Source organism: Sparus aurata, chromosome 21, assembly GCF_900880675.1.
Source record: "Sparus aurata chromosome 21, fSpaAur1.1, whole genome shotgun sequence".
Lineage (NCBI taxonomy): Eukaryota > Metazoa > Chordata > Actinopteri > Spariformes > Sparidae > Sparus > Sparus aurata.
The window spans coordinates 17064092-17083518 of record NC_044207.1 but is presented as its reverse complement, the minus strand read 5'-3'; the positions used below and the strand labels follow the sequence as shown (position 1 = coordinate 17083518).

At 43.9% G+C, this 19427-nt stretch overlaps 3 protein-coding genes and 1 long non-coding RNA gene across 4 annotated transcripts in view; 1 reads left to right on the top strand and 3 right to left on the bottom strand.

Moving 5' to 3' along the window:
* Positions 1–1513: 1513 nt before the first annotated feature.
* LOC115572070 (neurturin) lies at positions 1514–11232 on the bottom strand. The gene is made up of 4 exons (XM_030401864.1): positions 10742–11232; positions 10121–10574; positions 4083–4401; positions 1514–3602 (listed from the first exon to the last, which is right to left on the bottom strand). Exons 3-4 carry the CDS (start codon positions 4372–4374, stop codon positions 3199–3201), a joined length of 696 nt encoding a protein of 231 aa, XP_030257724.1. The 5' UTR covers positions 4375–4401; positions 10121–10574; positions 10742–11232; the 3' UTR covers positions 1514–3198.
* Positions 11233–13209: 1977 nt separating this feature from the next.
* Positions 13210–14822, bottom strand: LOC115572189 (la-related protein 6-like). The gene is made up of 3 exons (XM_030402020.1): positions 14654–14822; positions 14388–14574; positions 13210–14236 (listed from the first exon to the last, which is right to left on the bottom strand). Exons 1-3 carry the CDS (start codon positions 14668–14670, stop codon positions 13271–13273), a joined length of 1170 nt encoding a protein of 389 aa, XP_030257880.1. The 5' UTR covers positions 14671–14822; the 3' UTR covers positions 13210–13270.
* A 90-nt stretch (positions 14823–14912) lies between these two features.
* LOC115572190 (uncharacterized) lies at positions 14913–15640 on the top strand. The gene is made up of 2 exons (XR_003982039.1): positions 14913–15088; positions 15426–15640. It is a non-coding gene; the product is annotated as an uncharacterized LOC115572190 (long non-coding RNA).
* A 1562-nt stretch (positions 15641–17202) lies between these two features.
* The window catches only part of LOC115571956 (receptor-type tyrosine-protein phosphatase F-like), a 126796-nt gene continuing 124571 nt past the window's right edge, over positions 17203–19427 (bottom strand). The window contains 1 exon segment of the mRNA XM_030401646.1: positions 17203–19201. Within this exon segment, the coding sequence (XP_030257506.1) occupies positions 19133–19201 (69 nt within the window). The 3' untranslated portion in view covers positions 17203–19132.

Sequence of the window (19427 nt, the reverse complement as noted above, 5' to 3'; positions counted from 1 at the left end):
TACAAGTTAGCTCTGTTAGCTAGCTGACTCTGCCTGGAGCAGCACCAGGGAGTGTTGGTTTTCACACTGCTACCTCAGTAGCTTTGGACCACCAGGGCCAAGACGTTTTAAGGTTCAGGACCATAATAGACACCGAAACTGAGCGCGGCAGCTTCTACGGACATGAAGACAGAGGCGAAAAGACCAAAGATGTGGTTAATGGAGGAAGCAAAGGGGAAAAAAAGAAACAGTGACTAAGCAAGAAACAAGTGAAAATGTCCACTGGCTTAGTTGTTCGCGACAGCTAAACAAAATGCTGCGAGATAGACGTCGAGCTGGACTTGTGGCTGTTGAATGGTAAGTAACATTAGCTGGTTTGCTGTGCTGAGTTTTGTTTGTAGTTAGTACATAACGTTACATAACAGCTGACAAACTGTTAAAAAAATCTGGGGTTCGCATTTACGACGGCTGTGTGGCACTGCTTGCTACAATTTCTACATAATGTTGCTCCAAGGTTCAGTTATCTTGGAGGTTATTTAATGGTTTTAATGTACGTAGCAGTCCAGACAGTTCTCTTACTCATGAGGCCTGAAAAAGCCAAAACCTTTCAGCTAAACTTTTTGAAGGTCATCTTTTATTGTCTCTTAAAGAATGACATTTCTCAGCGAATCCCATAACAATTACTTTCGCTCGGTTACCTCATCGCTATCCTTTGTGTGGCACACGAGCCCGAGCCCCTTGGATTCTCTTGAAAACTCAAAGTAAATATTTAAAAAAGCGTGACAAACATAGAGTTTCAGTGATTTCCTAAAACAGCTGGGAACTGATGTTTTTAGCAAAAAATGTCTCAAGTGGGAGGAAATTGCGCGGGAACTATTTTGGGATTGTTACATTTCACCCCGACCATGTGGCTCACTGATGTGTTTAAATAGTTTATGGTCAACAGTGACAATAAGCTACAGGCGACACATGTTATTCGTATCAAGTAGCTGTTGTTTTTTTTTTTATGTTTTTATGGCATTTGTTGACAACTTTAACAACCATATCCTAATATTGAGGACAAGAAAAAAAAGCCTCATCTGGTTAAGTGTGATCTGAAAATAAATCGAAGGAAACGCTGTCACTGTCACATCCCTGCAGATCTCTCCTGCCTGTCAGAGGGATCTCATCTGCTCACAAGCCCTGCCATATCAGCTCATGTCACGATCTCTGTTCAGTACATGGGCTGCTGAGCTGCTGTATAATAGATGATTCCAGAGAACCTCACTGTGTGACAGCCTCATTGGAAAACATTCATACATTAGCATGACAAACGTGTTGTGCTTTTATCTGCCATATGGTTGATTTAGTGTAATCTGAGCATCAGCTATCCCCACAGGGTTCCTCTTCTTATATTTATTTGTTTCATTATCAACAGCATTTTGCATTATGAAAGTTGATTATTAATAGTTTATTTAAGTCATTTAAATACAGTCTGAGTACAGATTATTTGACACCCAAAGATTTGTAGCGTGGGAGAAATAATGAACATCCATACCTCTGAAATTAAGTTTATTCAGCAGTCAATATAGAATGTTAGATAAAACATTTTTTGGCACAGTTGCTTAATGATAATAAGCTGTCCCGTTTCTGTGTGGTATTCTAAATAAATATGCAAAAAACATAATTTACTTCCCAAATAAATACAATATAAACTACAACAAAAGATGCACCGCATCCACGCCCCACACTGCACCTCCTCAGGAAAGAAAAAAAAAACAACAAAAACATAATTTATTGTACTTCAGGCAAACAGTTGCAATGGGTTCAAACTAAATAAAGATTGTCGAAGGTGAAAAACATGCTTCATAACTCATTTCAATAGCTTATTTTCTTCTAAAAGTCTAGTAGGCAATACAACAAGGAGGCATTTGATGGGCCAATAAAAGGCTGTGCTGTGGGCTTTGGATCATAGTAAGTTACAGGGTTTTATGGGTGCAAACACATTTCCAGATCCTGACTCTACTTCATAGTTTGTTTTCTGTCAGCGCGGGGAAAAAAAAAACAAACAAAAAAAAAACATGACATCACTGATCACTGTAAGCATTCTTCTCTTTTACAACTCAGATCAGCTCAAATCTCTGAGTGTAAACATCACAAATTACATCCAGAGACGATTTTAAAGAGGTGATATCACCTGGAACTTGAGACGTGAGGTGTTTATCAATCAAAGTTAATGAATTCATCATGTGTTTTGAATTGACTTGGTGTGCTTTGGCAATTCCTTTTGGAAAATAATTCCAGAGGATTATGTGTAATTGCGATACAGGGGAAAGTATTAAAAAAAATACTTAAAACGATGATTTGAGTGTGATGATGAATTATTCTACGGAGAGCAGGTGGGATCAATTTTCGTGTCAATCTAACGTGTTTTGCGACAGGTCCTCACTGTAAATCTACACAACATCGACATACAAAACACAATAATTAGAGGTGGGTATCAAACCTGGAGCTATATAGATATGGTTTTCTTTCATTGTCAAATCAATCAATAACACATGTTCTTTTACCTGTGTAATAACACTGCAATCAGTGAGAGGAATGCATACAAGCAGGGAAACAAAGTCACAAAGTGACACCTGTGGTAACAACTCAACACACCTTTAAGTTAATTAACCTTCTGGACATCATCAGACATTATTTTAGTGAACATTGGTGGACTAAATTTTTTTCTATTTTAGTTTGATTTATGGCTTTGAAATGGATTTTTGAGCACTTTTTTAATATATATAAGTGAAAGGTGATTTACTGTCACCGTTACAATCATGTAAACTACAGGATTTGGACTTGAAGTGAATATGAAGTGTAGTAACAGCAATAATCTAGTCCACCATGGCTCATCTACGACTCAAGAGTAATACCACAAACAAAATGTTGCTACAATGTTGTTACACCACAGTTTACAGTGTTACTACACAGATAGAAAAGATGATAAAAACTTTTTGGTATGAGCAGTCATCTTTCTGTGTCTCTTTACATGGAATCTGCACAAACGCAGCGCCGGCTGTCCTTGCGATTCGACTCCCACTGTATTGATAGGCGCCAAAAAGCCGTCCCATCCTTTCCTCCTTTCCTTGAGTTTATATTCCATAGATTGTTTTTTTTTTCAGCATCCATGTTCAACTGTTCCAACAGAGACTGAGAGCAGCAAGAAGAGGGGATAAGTCGGTTTCATCTGCGTCATACACATCCGCAGTTCTTCGCCGACACGTTTTGTATTGTGTGATAGCGACTCTTGTTGTCCAGGAAGGAAAAGTCCTTCTCGAACGCGGTCGGCCGGCAGCAGGGCCCGTTGCTGACCTTGTCCTTGCGGCCCTTCTGCCTGAAGCCTGACCGCATCATGTGCTCCATGGTGATGTCGTAGTTGTGCCGGTGGGCCGTGCACTTGCCGCTGCAGTAGCGCAGCAGCACTGTCTCGTCGCTGTCGTAGCCGAGACCCAGTTCGCTAACGGTCAGCTCCAGCTCCCTCAAGGAGCAGGGCTTAGGCCTGCGGGCTCTTTTAGTCCTTCGGGCCTGCTTGTCAAGCAAGGTGCCGACCACTTGCTGGAGCTCGCCCTCCGTGAAACTCTGGAACATCGTGGAAACTGATGGAAAGGAGACAAAACAACATCAGTACATTGCTTTGATGTCTATCTGATTTATGTGTAATTGTGTAATCTGAACAGACAGCACTCAGATGGTGCTTAGAGATATCCTACTGCAGCATGACAGTGGAAGCGTGTCCTATCAGGAAGTTTGTTTTATCTCACATCACAACAGCTACAAACTAGCCCTATCACTATCGGTAATGCCCGTGTCAGAATTCCCTGAAACCCGTGTAAGCTGACGGGTGACTCTCTGTGAAGCCATGTGGAACCAGGAGAAAGATGATATGTCATCCTCTCCCGGCGGTCACAATGGTTCTGTGGAGAGTCGGTGAACTATGAGGTGCTAATTGAAGACAGACAGCACAGCCTGCTCTATAAACAGCAGTCAAGTGTTCAGTCTCAACTCGAGCTGACCTTTCACACGACACCTTATCTCAGACCAGACAAGGAAGAAGAGACAATAACAGTTTATCTTACACTCTGAGAAAAGAGAGTTCATGTCGTCTGCTGAGCGCGTTCTCCGATGATGACCACCCATCTGCCGGGACAACACTGTCGATTCTGCTGCTGCTGACGATGAGGGTGACGGCAAGGACGCCTTGGAAGCCGATTCCGATGATGAAGACCGTTTTGATGAGTCTGAAGATGCGTACGGGTATTTCATCTTGCTTTTGAGCTGTCCGACAGTGGCCATGTTTCTAACAAGGAGGATGGACAGGGCTGCACCACAGAGCATGAAGGCAAAAGTAGCACCTTTCCATAACTTCATCTTAGAACGTGGAGGAGCATTGAAACTCTGTCGGGAGAGGGTGAAACGGACAAACATCAGGCATGTTGAAACAATCATACTTTCAATAGTGCAAACATTCTCCTCAGAGTGTCACAATAAAGCACAGAGAACATGTAGAAATCTGCGCCATCACATTTCTTTGACCCTGCCTTGAATCCGCTTCTCTCAGTGGGGATTTTATTTTACTGTCAGTTTACTTTTCTCTGATTCGGCTGTCAGCTCATTTTCACTTTAAGTGGGCTCTTGATCCACGAGCTCGACATCACTTGCTGACACCTGAGAACGCAGTGTTTGTTTAATCGCTGCTGCTGCCTGAAGAGGAAAAAACAACTGCAACTTCTTATTTGAACTGAAGGCAGGTTGATTTAAATTTGCAACCCTTTGCTCTCTGAAACCTCTTAAAAGTTGGTGTATCTTATCAAAATACCTGACGTGCTTCTTCGCTTAAAAAAAAAACAATCTTTTCTTTGCAGGACATCATGTTCCTTTAACATCTTTTAAAAAAAAAAAAGGGAGGGGGGAAATCCATTTCTTCATTGACAGGAGGCTCAACCACACCTATTTGCATTTCTCTGTATGTCGAGGGCACAGTTAATATGTGTGTTTGTACATCCCTTTTATCGTACACCGCCCCTCCCATCGAAATTCAATTTGGAGAAATGGACCTCATACCTTCTCTTTCCTTATTGCCCTGCCGCAGGTATTTGAGAACTTTTAAAACGCACATCTTTGTATTTCTCATATCTTGTCACCAGTGAGGAAAACATTCCTCCAGAGCCGGAAATGGTATACTGGCAGTGACTAACAGCAAATCCAGACCGGCCTTACAAAGTGTTTTCCCAGACTGGATCCTGTAGTGTACATATACAGGCTGCTGTAGTGTTTACAATGGGACAAAATGAGACATATCTTTGTCTAGTTTAGCAGACAAACAAAGATCTGGAATGAATGACTTCTGGAAGTTTGCACTTTTACTCCTGCGGATGACATTAAACAGAAAAGTTTGAGAAGAATAGCTAAAAGTAGGAACATTTGGTCTTTCTGGTGGAACTATAGGCAGCGTCAGACTCCTCCATTGCGTCTGAGTGTTTGGTCACCGCAGAGGGAAAAATACAAAGAAGTTGCACACTTGAGTTGCAGTGGGATAAACAGCGTATAAACAGGTATAACCAGTGCTATCGGTCATAGCTTGACTCATCATTCATAATTCCATATGGGTTTGACGTGGTGAGCTTCCTCTGAACAATGAACGGGGGAAAGGTATTTATTTGAAAGTCAAACATTTCAGCTCGCAACCTCATTTGACACAGTCCATGTAAATCAGATGTGGCTCTGCGGTCGCTGCAGAATGTTGCCCGTCTATACGTCTCGCTCTCGCTGGTTTTCACTGCCGACGTGATAATGTGGAAGCCTCGTTGAAAAGTCTCAATTTGTTTCTCTTGGTTCAACACCAACTCCTCACACCAGGAATCTTACAGCTCCGGCTCTAAACAAGATGAATTTTTCTAATTTAAAAAGAGCCAGTTTGTTATGATATATGGTGCAGGGTGAGATCATTGTTTTCTTTTGCTATTAATAGGTCAGTTTTGGACAATTACTCAGCCTCTGAGTTAGCAGTTTCACACGGCCGAGATACATCAATGCCAGTGGACGGTCCGCTCTGCGGCTCATCCCGATAAAGCAATTAGCTTGTGAAGAGATGAGTCCTTAGATGTCTCAGACGCTGACACTGGATGAAGCCCGGCCGTCAAGCGCTGATCTCACATCCCTGAAGACACTTTGATTGTCATAATTGCTCCACTCAGAAACACATTAGTCCCATCTGCAGTCGATTGGCGCCAATAAAAGTGCCAAGGAGAATTCTGCAGCTTGTTCAGATGGTCACGGATGATTAATCAGGACAGACATTTAATATCTACCACTGGCCCCCGCTGTCATGGACATAAATATACAGATATTGATAGGGGGAAGAGGCGCAGGTGTTTTTCTTAGGAGAGCAACGGAAAGACATCAATGAGCGGTCCTCTTCCTGAGAGGACAAAGCTGCTGTTTTCCAGCAAACAGAGAGGAGCAACAACGCAGAGGATATAGCAAAACCCCAGAGGACCCTGCAGCAGAAGGAAAACCCATCCTCAAACTGAGACATGAAAGTGCAGATGAGCCGCGAAGACAACTAAAACACACACACAGGCGCAGCACGTCTGGCCTTCACAAAGCATCGGCGCTGATGTGCCCATGCACGCTCCCAGATAAGGCCGGTGTGAGGCCCAAAACAAACCCAGAAAAATCATCTATTCAGGAGAAGAGACGGAGTTTGCACGCATGAAAGTCATTAGGATTTGTTTTTCCAGTAATAGTGGGAGTGAACCCACCAGGTATGTATAGACACACCTGATGTTTGCTGTCAGTCATATGTCACCTGAAGAGCTACCAACTGAGTGAGAACATTCCCCGGGGATCATTGACACGTTGGAGGCAAACCATGAAAGTGAAGTGCTCAGCCAAGAATTCCTCAGTCTGTCAAAGCCATTCCTGAGACATTATGTATGCATCGTGCGCCGGAGCCCCTTCCTCAGCCCTCAACCGAGCTCTTGTTGTGACTCAAAGATGGCATTATTTCAAACGACACAATAAAATTGATGTTTTCAAGGAATAATTGGGTCAGTGGCCATGGCGCTGCTAAGCTGGTGGTAATGTAATTACAGTAGCATGGCACTCGTGTCCTCCCCTCCCTCCCTTCTCCCAGAAGGAGACGCTCAACAGAATGCCAAAGCCTATGGAAGATGAACCAGAGATCTGTCAAGATGGGGATAAGGGGCGTCTGTGGTTAACACTTTTGAATGAAGCCAGCAGACAGGGGGTGCCTTCTTTGTCAGCTTGCTTGGATCTTGCCCAGTGTGACATGATTACAGCGAGGGACGATCACAGAAAAGGAATGAATGAAGAGATTCTTTGTGCTGGGAAAAAAAAAAAAAAAAAAAAGCGCGATACCAACTTTTTATGTCTCACCACTGTAGAATTTGTTCCTATACATTCCCTAAATACAGCCCGGTCTGTCTCGCTCACTTACTCACTCTCCCTGTCTCTCTGTGACTCACGCATACCATAAACACACGCAGCAATTGCGTGGTTTCACTTTTCCCAAATCATATGACAGAGTCTAACCTTCCATTGTTGTCCACTTCACTTCCAGGGCGCACACACACACACACTCCCACAAGCACCATCACATAACCCTCGATAATCCGGCTTACATAATGCTGCTGCTTCTTGATATCTAAAACGTCCACAGGTTGAACCTTTGTGTACATGCAAAACCTGAGGCCTCTACCTACAGATCATTATTACCACGCCGTGTGTTCCAGCTCAGCTCCGCCCATGTGACTTTTTGCACCGCTCTGAACACACCCCATAAATACCTGTGCTGTGCAGATAACAGAGGAGCATAACAAACAGCGGCAAAGACACCTACTGTGTTGTTGCAGGGAAAACAAGGTGCTTTAGGGAGTCCTAGTGAGGCATTGTCTTGTCTTTTCCCTCTTAAGTGAGCATCAGGAGGCCTGGGGACAGCTAGAGAGTGCTTCTGGAGGTAATAGGGACATATTCGAAAGATCAGGGTGGGATTAGCACTAATGCCTGCCGGCTTTATCTGCAGTCACGTGGGTTAACACCTGGCTGCAGTGTTGGTGGCGGAGCCTGGGCCTTGCTGTGTGTGTGCCTGCGTTAATCCATCAGACACCTCTAACTCAGGGGTTAGGCCAGCATGCAGGGCCAACGGAGAGAGCAGCAGCAGGCGCCTCTTTCTCCTCTTCTTCATCCTCTAAAACCTGTCATGCTTTCAGTCTGAATAATGAAGAAGAAAAGTGACGAGCTCAGTTAGTTAGATCTGTTGTGTTGGCACCAGGGTGGGCCAAAAAGGCTGTAAAATAAAGTGGATGTTCTGAGCCAGGATTGGCTGTTCTAAATCCAGCCTTGGTTCTAATGCAACTGAAAAAGGCTTAGGTTAGACTGTGCTGTAATTTTGCTGGGCAACCGCTTCAGTTGGCTCGCGCTCTGTCACTCAGTAACCATAGGATAATTAAAACAAGCCTGGTCCTTGTTAGTGGGGAAGCTGCTGTTCATTATTGAAAAGGAAAAACAGGAGGAAGGAACATCTGCTCGTGACACCAGGAAAATAATAATTTTGACACCCGTTCTTTAAAACACCAAACACCATTTCTGCATCTCTTTTTAATCCACTTGGATGCTGGTGAGTGGTTAAAAAGATTTTATTTCAGAAGACCTACTATCACATCCCACGGATTTAAACAGATTAATCCAGTGACCTAACGAGCCTTGCACGAAAATCTCACACCTCAAACCTGTTGCTCTCAGGGAGGCGTTAATGAGGTGTGAGGGGAGGATACACTTTGGATAGACGCACATTTGACACCTGTCCCAGTTTGTCTGCCACTTTCTATTATGGGAAGAGTTGAGTCAAGGTATGGTCCTGACATCCGTTCAAATAGCCCTTTTCCCACAGACAAAGAGGTTACGTGAGGCTTGGCAGGAAATCGCCGCCCCTCGTCATTTTTATGGTACGAGCTGGCAGAGAAAGATTGATGCTGTCTCAGGTACTTTCTAAAAAAGAGTCCGTGAGCTGCTATTCTTGCTGCTAATCTGTCTATGCCAGATCCTCTTTTACCACGGGAGCATCGCCTCTAAACCCATGTTAAACTTGTTGATGTTGCTATTACAAACGGTGCCATCTGGCACACGTTGAATACCACTTTAAAAAATATGACCCACGCGAGCAAGTACAAGCAAGTGCAAACATTTGAAATATGACATATTAGATCTTTATAAGCCTCTGCTCTCTTCAGGAGACTCCGATATTAATTTTTTGCATGCGCGATGTATATTTGAGCAGGAAATCCTGATGAGACGATGGGGAGCGGTGCATCAGCTCAGCTTCCCCTCTGAGTTTTGCTGCAGTTATGACCAGCTATGGCAGGTTTTGAAAGTTGAACAGCTCTGTTGACTTCAGGCTTAACCTCTATCCAGCCTCTTGGGGCTCTGCAAGACACAGTATAATCTCTACATATGATATGGGCTTAGTGAGAAGGGATCATCACTTCAGTTAAATGCTCATAGTGAGCACATCAAGTTTGCTTCTCTCAGAGTGTCACAGTTATATTTTTAGACGAACGTTTCACCCACGTCTTCTTAATTATTCAAATGATTAAAGGTGCAACTCTGCAAAAAAAATCTCTAAAAATGACCAACACGGACGAAAGATTGCTGTCCGGAATCATTATTTTTGTTAAAGTTGTGCTCCAGTGTTTATTAGAGGAGAGCCAGAAAGTATTGAGAGGGCAATTATGCATGATAATGAGGCGAACCACCATGTTGGATAAAAGGCAGGAAAAGAAAACAAACTTCTCTGCAGTGAGGGGTTATTCAAACCCTGCAGGAGTACAACAGTAATCTTTTTTTTCTTGTTGCTTTGCCAACATAACTTGCATGCCCTTCGCAGTCAAAGGTAACCGCTCTGCAAACATTTCGCGTCAGGCCGCCGTGCACTATTGACATGCGGTTCCAGCGAGGGCCGCTTGTTGATACAGATTATCCAACGTGTGTTTTCTGCCACTCAAGCACTTGGTGAGGCATCCCTGTCAGCGGCAACCTAACGCCTTCCCCATAAGCTGCCGGCTTAAACCAACAAAAGAAGATGTGGTGTCCTTACCGTTCGGCCGGCTAATCCAGACTTAGCTGCGTGGCGTCGTCTTCAGCTGACCTCCACAGGCAAGTGCTGGCTGGGTAAGTCCATCATCATCACAGGCGAGGAGCGAAGGCAGGACTCCTGCTTGTTCCCCTGAAAATCATCACAGCTCCCTGTGCCTGCAAGTACGGGAAGTGTCCTGACTTGATTCAGGTCCAGGCTGTATTATTCTTCTGTCATATTTGCACTTCCATAGAACTCGCTTATGTTGCATAGATCAAAATCAGCATTCCTCTGAAAGTAAGTGTGCGACGCATGGCACTCAGGTCGCTCCATTCAAAAAAGAGGAGGCTTGTGTGTTTAGAAACGTATCTGACGTGACATCTGGTTCACTTCAGAAAACTTCTGTCATCATGCTTCTCCATACAGAGTGTCTGGTCCACCGTTTGTTTGTTTTTGGCTTTTTTTTTGCACAAACCTGAATATGAAACAGGGAACAGAGCAAAGCAGAGGTAGTCTCATGTAATACACAGATCTTACAGTTGCCTTAACTTTTATTCCATCTGTTTGGGAACTCCTTCCCCTTCAGGTCTTTTTTATCTCCTCACGAGAGCTGCGTTGGAAAGATAATGCTCATCTCCTTACCCTCTCTCAGGCAGCAGGTCTTCTCTTCAGCTCCGGGGAAGGAATCTCTGTGGGTAGAGAAGATGGGTTAGGGTGAAGAGGGAGAGTGTGGTTACCGTAAGCGGAGCAGAGTGCTTCTCTGATGCCTCTGCCTGCCTCCCCCCCTCAACTGTTGCTCCTCCTCCTCCATAGTTGTGCTTCTGGGCCGAGTCGGATTACTCTGACATGATAATCTCCCTGGCTCTAGCTCCAGGAGCACTAAAGGATGCTTTGGCCTGAGCAAGGGCTTACATTCACCTTCTGCCGCAAGAGAGTCTGCCATCTTAAGTGGGCGACTGGTAATTGGGCAGATCAGCGAAATAAGAGGGGTCTGTGTCTTTCAATCTTTTAGGGGGAATTAAGAAAGTTCAAAATTGGTTTAAATGGTGCTAAGACAACACTAACCCCGGTTAGATGGAATTATCACAGCAGAGGTATTTCATGATGATTCAATCTGCAGTTGGCTGGAGATAAAATCCGAGCGTGTTGTTGTTGAGAACCGCACGTTCCCGTCTCCTCCAATACAAACCAGTATTTTAGCCTCTGAGCCTTGAAAGGCAAACGAGGAGCAGATGGTTGTGCTTTCGGAAGGTATCAGGCACTCCAGACTGCAATCTAAATAAATACCCCATCCACGGAGGAAATGCGTCAGGTGTGTGGGGTTGGTCATGTATAAACAAAGGCCACGCAGTTCGGAGACAAGTGAAGCGGTGCGTGAGGCGGGAGACGGGGCAGATACACTCATAGGTGCTGTGTGTGAGGAGGCAAAGACAACAGCCGATTAAATCTGCAGGGGCAATTTTGATCTTAGCAAAATTGCGTCTCTGCAGCCGAGGAGTTTGAAATAAAGCAGACGTCCTCGGGTAGAAGAGTAAAAAGTCAACAGGAAACAAATTATTTGCTTACAAATATCTCATACTAGCGCCATGAGTCATTCTCATATCCTTGGGCCAAATTATACACAAATCACGCCTCACAAAGTTCCTCCAGTGAGGCGAAGATGTGGCCGAGAGCTAACTTTTGAGGACTTAAAATTCCTTCACAGCTGACTAAGAGAAGAAGGGGAAAAACCAAAGGAATATTTACCCAGGCTTTGTCTCGCACCAAAAATGTGCAATGATGGATATTCAAAGGTTGTTATCTCAGTGACCTAAAGCGTAGATTTCATGTTCAGTCCAAAGTGAAGCCAACGCAAACTCTCCATGAAGGATATCACTGTGCCACAGATCAGCAGAGGATTCATGCTCTTTTTCTTTTTTTTTTCTTCATGCTGTGGATGTTTTGGTTCCAGAGAGCAGGTGCAAAATCGTCCGCAAAAAAAAAAAAACCTGTAAGAAAACCTGAGAATTATTTCAACTAACTTGTTTGACATAGACCTCAATTACAGGTCAGAGGAGCGCTGTGTAAAAACATAACAACTTCGAGTTAACAGGGGATATCGTGCTTTTCTACCCTTGAAAAAGGAACTGTCAGCACGCAAACATTTCCTGACTCTGGGCAGGAACGTTCCTAGTCTATACATATTGTTCACAGATGTGTAAAGCTTTTCGCAGACCGGACTCGGCTGCAATAAAAGCCCAACAGCTGTTAATTGCTAAATCAAGTCAGAAACAATAAGAGTGAACACTTGATACGTTTACACTGCAGAATTTCACTCAACAGCTAAGATTACATTAGTCATGACGACAGCCTGACGTCCACGATATACAAGAGAGAAAAAACAACAAAGTATGTTTCCAATTTAAATCTGATAGAATCACACACACATCAGATTGAAGCTTTTCCACTGGGCGTGGATGAGTGAAGAAACACATTTTGTTTAGGTTTGGGCAAGATTTTAAGGAAGCCCTCAATCAGTCACACTATAAACACACCATTCCAGTCGAGGTGTCATTAGAAAGGCTGGAAATAAGGCACAAATGTTGCTACCTCCCTCGTCTTGCACAAGTTGCGGTTCGAAGATTGGACAAGAAGCCTTCAGCCAAATGTCATCTCGGCGAGTGGAAAACTACTAAACAGGCACTTTGTGAGGGAGATGCTGCGAGACAATGAGGGCCTTTCCTGAGCTGTGTCATGTTGAAAGACAACACCTCCTTCCAAGAGAGAAAGAAGCAACAAGGTAAACCCACCCTGGCCAAAGAACAAATATACAATGCAATTTCCCAGTTGTGACCAGAGGAGCTGAGGTCACGGGTGTTTCTAGAAGGGCCGTGTTGACTGAGAGACACTTTGACTACAGTTTGTGTAACAATTTGTACCTCCAGCTAATATTGTTTTAGTCTATTTGCATACAAAGCACTGTATTTACTTCCTACGCAGCAACAGCTCGATGAATAAGACTCAGTCGGTGTTGAAATTAACAGTTGTGAGCACAGCTAAATGCTGCCCCCGTCTGTCCCTGGTTAACAACTACACGTAACCCTGAATAAAGAATCTCTCAGCAACAGGTATCAAAGATTAAATAGATTTTATTATGTAATGCAAATATAATGTTATCATCTTGATCAGCCTTTATATTGGCGTGGTATATTGTTGCTCCATGAATTCACCACTGTTGTTCAGCCTGAGTGCTGATACTCTGTGTCTGCTCCGAAAGCCCTCGGTGCCATCAGGGCCGAAGGGCTGACGCAGTACCCGTTGAATGAAGGGGGGGCGGTTCAGGTGCACCTTGGTGTTCAATGCACTGGCTGCAAACTTGCGCTTGAGCACCCAGGGGCTCTGAGAGTTCTCCTTATCACAGTCTCCAGAGCACCAGCTCCTCCTACTGTACCTCTGAGTCAAACCTGTGAAGGTCTTGTCGTTGAAGCTGGCGGAGGTCTGCTCGAAGGTTCTCTGCATGCACTTATCTGGGTACGCCTGAGGCTGAGATGTGCCTGGCGTCTCATCTGAAACTTTAACTGGCGAAGAGGGCTCCTCCTGAAGAGAATCCTCCGGGGTTGCAAGTGGATTTGCCCGGGATTTGCCAGTTTGGTCCTCTTTGTTTTCCTCTGATGGTTCGTCCTTGCTGTTGTGCTGCACCGACTGGAATCCCAAAGGTACAACACACAAGCCTTCACCGTTAGACTTCTCCTCTTCTGTTTTCAAGGCTCTATAGGCCTTACGAACCGTATCCAAATGATCAAACTTCAGCACTGCACACAAGTGTTGCCCAAGCTCTCTATGGCGCTTGGCGTAGCACTGCAGCTCCTTGGGGAGCTCTTTGCCAGGTTGCAGGATCCGGACTGAGGCAGCGTCGCCGTGAGCGCTGACTTTTTGGAGGAGCCTCTCTGAGAGTGAGCAGTGCTCCAGGCCGTCTCCTTTGCTTTCCTCTGCAGAAATGTTGTAGACGAGAAGGAGCTTGCTGGTGGGGGAGCACAGCAGCCATTTGGGGAGCGGCTTTACCCGCCTCACTTTGGTGCGTTCATCGTTCACCTCCAGGACCTGCGAGTACTCTGCTCCAGCTAGAGTCACGTACCAGTCAGTGGTCAGGACCTTTATCTGTGACAAACAGTGGGGAAACTCAGCTCTGTTTGCGTTTGACTCTATTGTTTTTCATTCAAACTGAAGGAATGTAAACACCAGAGAAAGCACATGAAATCTTGCTTTTTTCATGTTCTGTTTTTTTTTTTTTGTATTTATTTTTTATTACCTTTTTCAAACAAGTGAGGAGCTTGAGACTGACGTAGCCCTGCTTGTTCTTCCTTACATGCTTCAGCAGGAAGCCGTCCTCTGCCAGGTGGCTGTCGGTGAACAAATCCTCCAACTGGGCTTTAATCTTCATGCGGAGCAACTCGCCTTCACGCTCCTCTGCATCTCGGGCAGATTGTGCATCATCTCTACAAGAGCACATGACTCAGCATCATGATGTACTGCAATGTAGATTAGTCAGTCATATGCTTTCAATTTTTTTCTTACCCAATCGGATTACTCATGGTGTCTCCTGGAAGAGCTGAGAGCAGGTCACTGAGCTGTGCTGTTGTCTGGACTTGTTTTTCCCGGGCCAAAATAAAGACAAGTGCCGAGGAAAAGAGCAGCAGACTGGATGGAGCTGTTACTGCTCAATGAAGACGAAAAATGCACCTGGATACGGTTCATGCAGTCGCGGTGACGTGTTGGTTCTGCTGCATCCAAAACAACATTTTGTAAAATGCTGCGGGCTAAAATTCCGCCTCACACGCAGCACCGCTCATAACAAGGGAAAACTGTCATGTAAACAAACCATTAGCTGTCGTAAACAGAATATTTTCACTGCTAAAATGAAAAAAACAAAACAAAAAAAAACCCCTATCTGCACATCAGAGACCACAGCAAAGTGTCGGTATTACACACAAATGAGAAACATCATTAAAGGTGTGAATTCCTGAATGTGAGGTCACATTTATGACATTATGAGACTCCCAAGCTATGTTGTGATATTAGAATGTCACATCCTTTAAATACAGCTTCATATTCTGCTTGTGAGCTTTAGTCTTGAGATAATTCAGCCTATTACTGCTACTGCATGAATCACTCCCACATGCCGAAAGCAACGACTAAACACGATTTACATGAGAATATGTAGGTGCCCCATTTGCTTCCCTCCATATGTTCAACAATCATTATATGTAGGATAAATATACAAACCCAAACCGTTTCAGGCTTTTCCACAGACACAGTCACGCCAATGTTTTTTGGTTTTTTTCCCCAGTGTGGGCTGCTGGTGAGACGCAGACTGAGCAAGTTAGCGAGGGCACTCAAGATGATCGAGTATCGCTATGAGCACAGCAACCCACATGGAGAAACAGGGGCGGCTAAAGGAACCTTAAACAATATACATGTATATCAAGCGCACACAAAATTGGCAAAAAAACATCTGTAGTTCTGATATAAACCAAGAATATATTAAAAAACTCAACAAATCTGCTTCATCAGAGCTGTGTGGGTGTGATGTGTGTGTGTCCTTAAACACTCCCTCAGTCACTTAATCTCTCTGTATCAACACGACAAAGGTATTTAACGCTACTTCAGAGGCGACATCCTCCACAACTGTCGGACTCATGGCTTTCTGCACCACCTCATACAGCTGGCGCCCCCGGTTTTCCCGCCTCTTCCCCTCAAAGATCTCGAGTCGGCCTCTGATCATCACTTCCAGTCTTCTTTCATTTTCTTCCCATCCACATACTGAGATGTATCTCATTTTGGGATTGCTCGCTAAAAGCAGCGTACGCTTGTTGGACACTACCTCTTCATTCCATTGTGGGATTTCTTGAGGACGCTGAGTGGCGGATACATTTCACACTGAGAAATCAGACTTTCACATGAAATGGCGGCACTGCTCAGTAATTACAGGGGGACTTCAGAGAGATCGTATGTGTGTGATTTGATCAGATTTGATTGACAGTGGTTTCCAACCATAAACTTTTGATTGGTCCACAGTGACATCATCTTTCTTCAGACACCCGCCCACTTCAAACCAGTCATAAAAGCACATTTTCTTTTAGGTAAAAAATGATGAAATGAAATAATTACTGATGATAACTGAGCCATCGCCATGACAACTGAGCACACTCCATCTGTTGTTCAAGTCTGTGAGATGCGGGAGAAAGCCCTGGTAATAGTGCATCATTCATTATGTTCCCAGGGTGCTGCTTTCCCCAAATCTGTATAGCACATAATGGGAACATGACAGAGTTCTATGTGTCCTAGTTTTACACACAGTATGTGCTCTTCCAGCGGCTTTAGTTCCCCGGCACTCCTGAAAAAGATGTAAGGATTACCCTAAAGTGATGACCGTAAGCTCTGTGTGTATGGAGCTGTTTTGAACCAATAAGAAAAACTGGATAATTAGATTTTAACTTGAAACACAAAGAAGGGTTAATGTGTACTAATAGAATATTGAACTAGGGAACACAGACCCTCAGACCTTAGCACTCTGAGTACACAGGACCCTGGAGAACATGAAACATGGGAATTTAGACCATGGGAACATATAATACTGGGAACATAGGACTGTGGGAATGTAGGACCATCAGAACTTTGACCCTGGGAACACAGAAACATGGGAACTTATACCCTGTGTTCACATAGGACGCTGGTAAAACAGGACCATGGAAAACTTGGCACCCTGAGAACAACGAACCCTGGGAACATATGACCCTAGAAACTTAGCACCCCGGGGCAATTAAAGAAATAAAACCCTGGCATACACACAAACACACACACTTTCAAGTGTCTGAACCTTCAGTAGCAGTAGTTTGAACAAGACAGTCTTAGAAAAATGCCTTGAACTGAAGGACACGTGATAATGACCTAAAACTACAACATTACTGGAAAGGGGTGATAACGCAGAAACACATTCCTGGTTGTCCAAAAGGCAAATGGGCAAACTTGTACGTGCACTGTAGCATTTATCAGTTAATGATTCAACCTTCACACATTTTGTAAACTACAGGATAAAAACAAACAAAAAAACATACAAGCCAGAATTTGTACAAAAACCCAATTATTTAACTTTATTAACATCAATGTTTTTTCTTTTTCATCAACAGTTTCTTTTTAAATTCCAGTTCTTTATCAACAAATAGAAAACAGACTGTGTGTACAACAGATCGAACCCCTACAGCACTAAGCATTCACAAGGTAAAAATGAACATTTTAGTTTTTCGCCAGCGTTTTTTCAAGTCCCCCCTCCCTCCCACCGCCGCCGCTTCCACCATCGCGTTTTAGGCCTCTCTGGATCCGACGCTCCCCTTCCTGCGGCTCGTGTGGGAGAAGATGTGTGCTTGAGTGGTGCCATGGCCCCCGCGCTGAGAGAGGAGTCGTCCATTTATGATGGGTGGATTGGGGTGGGGGTGGGGGGGGGGGTTTTGTGCTGTTTTTTCCTCATTCAGACGGACAACCAGCTGTCAAAGTTACTATGGTAGTACAGTAGATACAATGGTGTTTCCATTAATACACACTCTAGGACAGCAGGCTCTCTGCAGTCTCTAGGGTTGGTAGATCAGCAGAATTAATCCTTTTTAACAATATACCTTTGAAGCTGTGTATATATCTATATGTAATTGTACATATATATAATCAATCATAATTATATATATATATATATGTATATTTATAGTTCTATTTCTGTATAAAATAATATCAGGTTTCAGTTCAAAGGGCTGAGTCTCTTTCCCTTCTGGTAGGAATGGTTGATTCTGTACAGGTGCCAGCGTTCATGGCTCTGCTCCTCGGCCCGTATGAAACCACTTCCTCTCCCTTCCATCTTGTGTGGTTCATCTCCAGCAAAACCGACTAGGCTAATGGGCAGTGAGGAGATGGGAGGGACTTGAAGAGCAACAATATTCAGAGATCAGGGAGTTTATTTTTCTGTCAACTACCCTTTGGGTATAAAAGTCTGTTTTCCTCAGGTAAGTTCTCCGCTGTGGAGCATGAAGGCCTCAATGCCATAGGCTTCTGATGAACAATAAAACAAGACGCAAAAAACGTAGAAATCATGTGCTTTCCATTTCTGTACACCTCTGATTTAGTCTCTTGTTAGCTGATTCACTTTTTGTTTTTATAACTAGCTACCATGTTCACAGAAGGACAAACTTTTAGCTAGTGTGTGCTCTGAAATCAATTTTTTAAAGTTGATTATTTTTTTCTGTCGAAAACAGCAAGTGAAAAGGCAATTTTTTTTTTCTGAACGGAGATATTGAACTGTGTAAGACCAACAATGAATAAAACGCACAATATGAATAAAAAGATAATGTGACAAAAGAAATCCGACAGCAGCTCAGAGAACAGTGGTCCTCCTGTATTAGTATCTAGGAACGTGTTAAAAATACATGTCCCTTGTGCTAAAGTACCCTAGAATAAAAATAAAAAACAAAAAGTACCGAAAATATATAATGAAAATAATGCGCGCCCTATGCTGGGCAGTTTAAGACAGAAGAAATGTCTGATGTTAAAATGATTATGTAAAACAACAAATAAACTAAACAATAACATTTGACGTAATGAATCATAATATGACAATAAAATTAACATAAAAACAGAGAGAACGCTCTCTTAGTGCTACCAGTAGCCTTTGACAATCAGGGAGGTTTGGCTTCGACAGAGCAGAGAGGCGAGCTGCCGGTCTGCGCTGTCGCATCTGTACAAGAGTTGTCATATTTGTCAGAGTCATTGTAATGTTCCTGTTATTATTCTTAAAGCAAAATCTCATGATGTTGGTTAAGTCGGCGTGGATCTCTGTGATTGGTTGAGCCCGTCGGCGGGTTCACAAAGCGCGTCCCTTTCTCCTCCCCCCCACCGGTAGCTGCGGGGGAGGGGTTTGGGTTTGAGGGGGTCAAGTGAGTGGATGGTGGCTGAGATGGGACACTTGGCACACTCCTGAGAGGTTTGACCAGGGAGGCTGCTCGGTGGGAGTGGTTATGTTGCATAGTGGTCAAAGCTCCCCAGGTATTCCAATGCTGCCCTGTAGCACAACTGGTACTGGTCCTGGAGAGGAGAAGAAGAAGGAGAGAGCTCAGTGAAAGGTCTGGATTATCACTAATCAAATCTGTAATTCTGCTGTTCTGGTCTGTTCTGTACACATGACATCTATTGCGTGTCTGTCTGTCTGTCCATGCAGAGGCATCCCTTCGGAGTGTTTTTCCTTATCTGTCTACAGATAGAGGATGTCGTGAGCTGTGTTGAAGTAAGAAAGTGACTCTTGTCTATAACT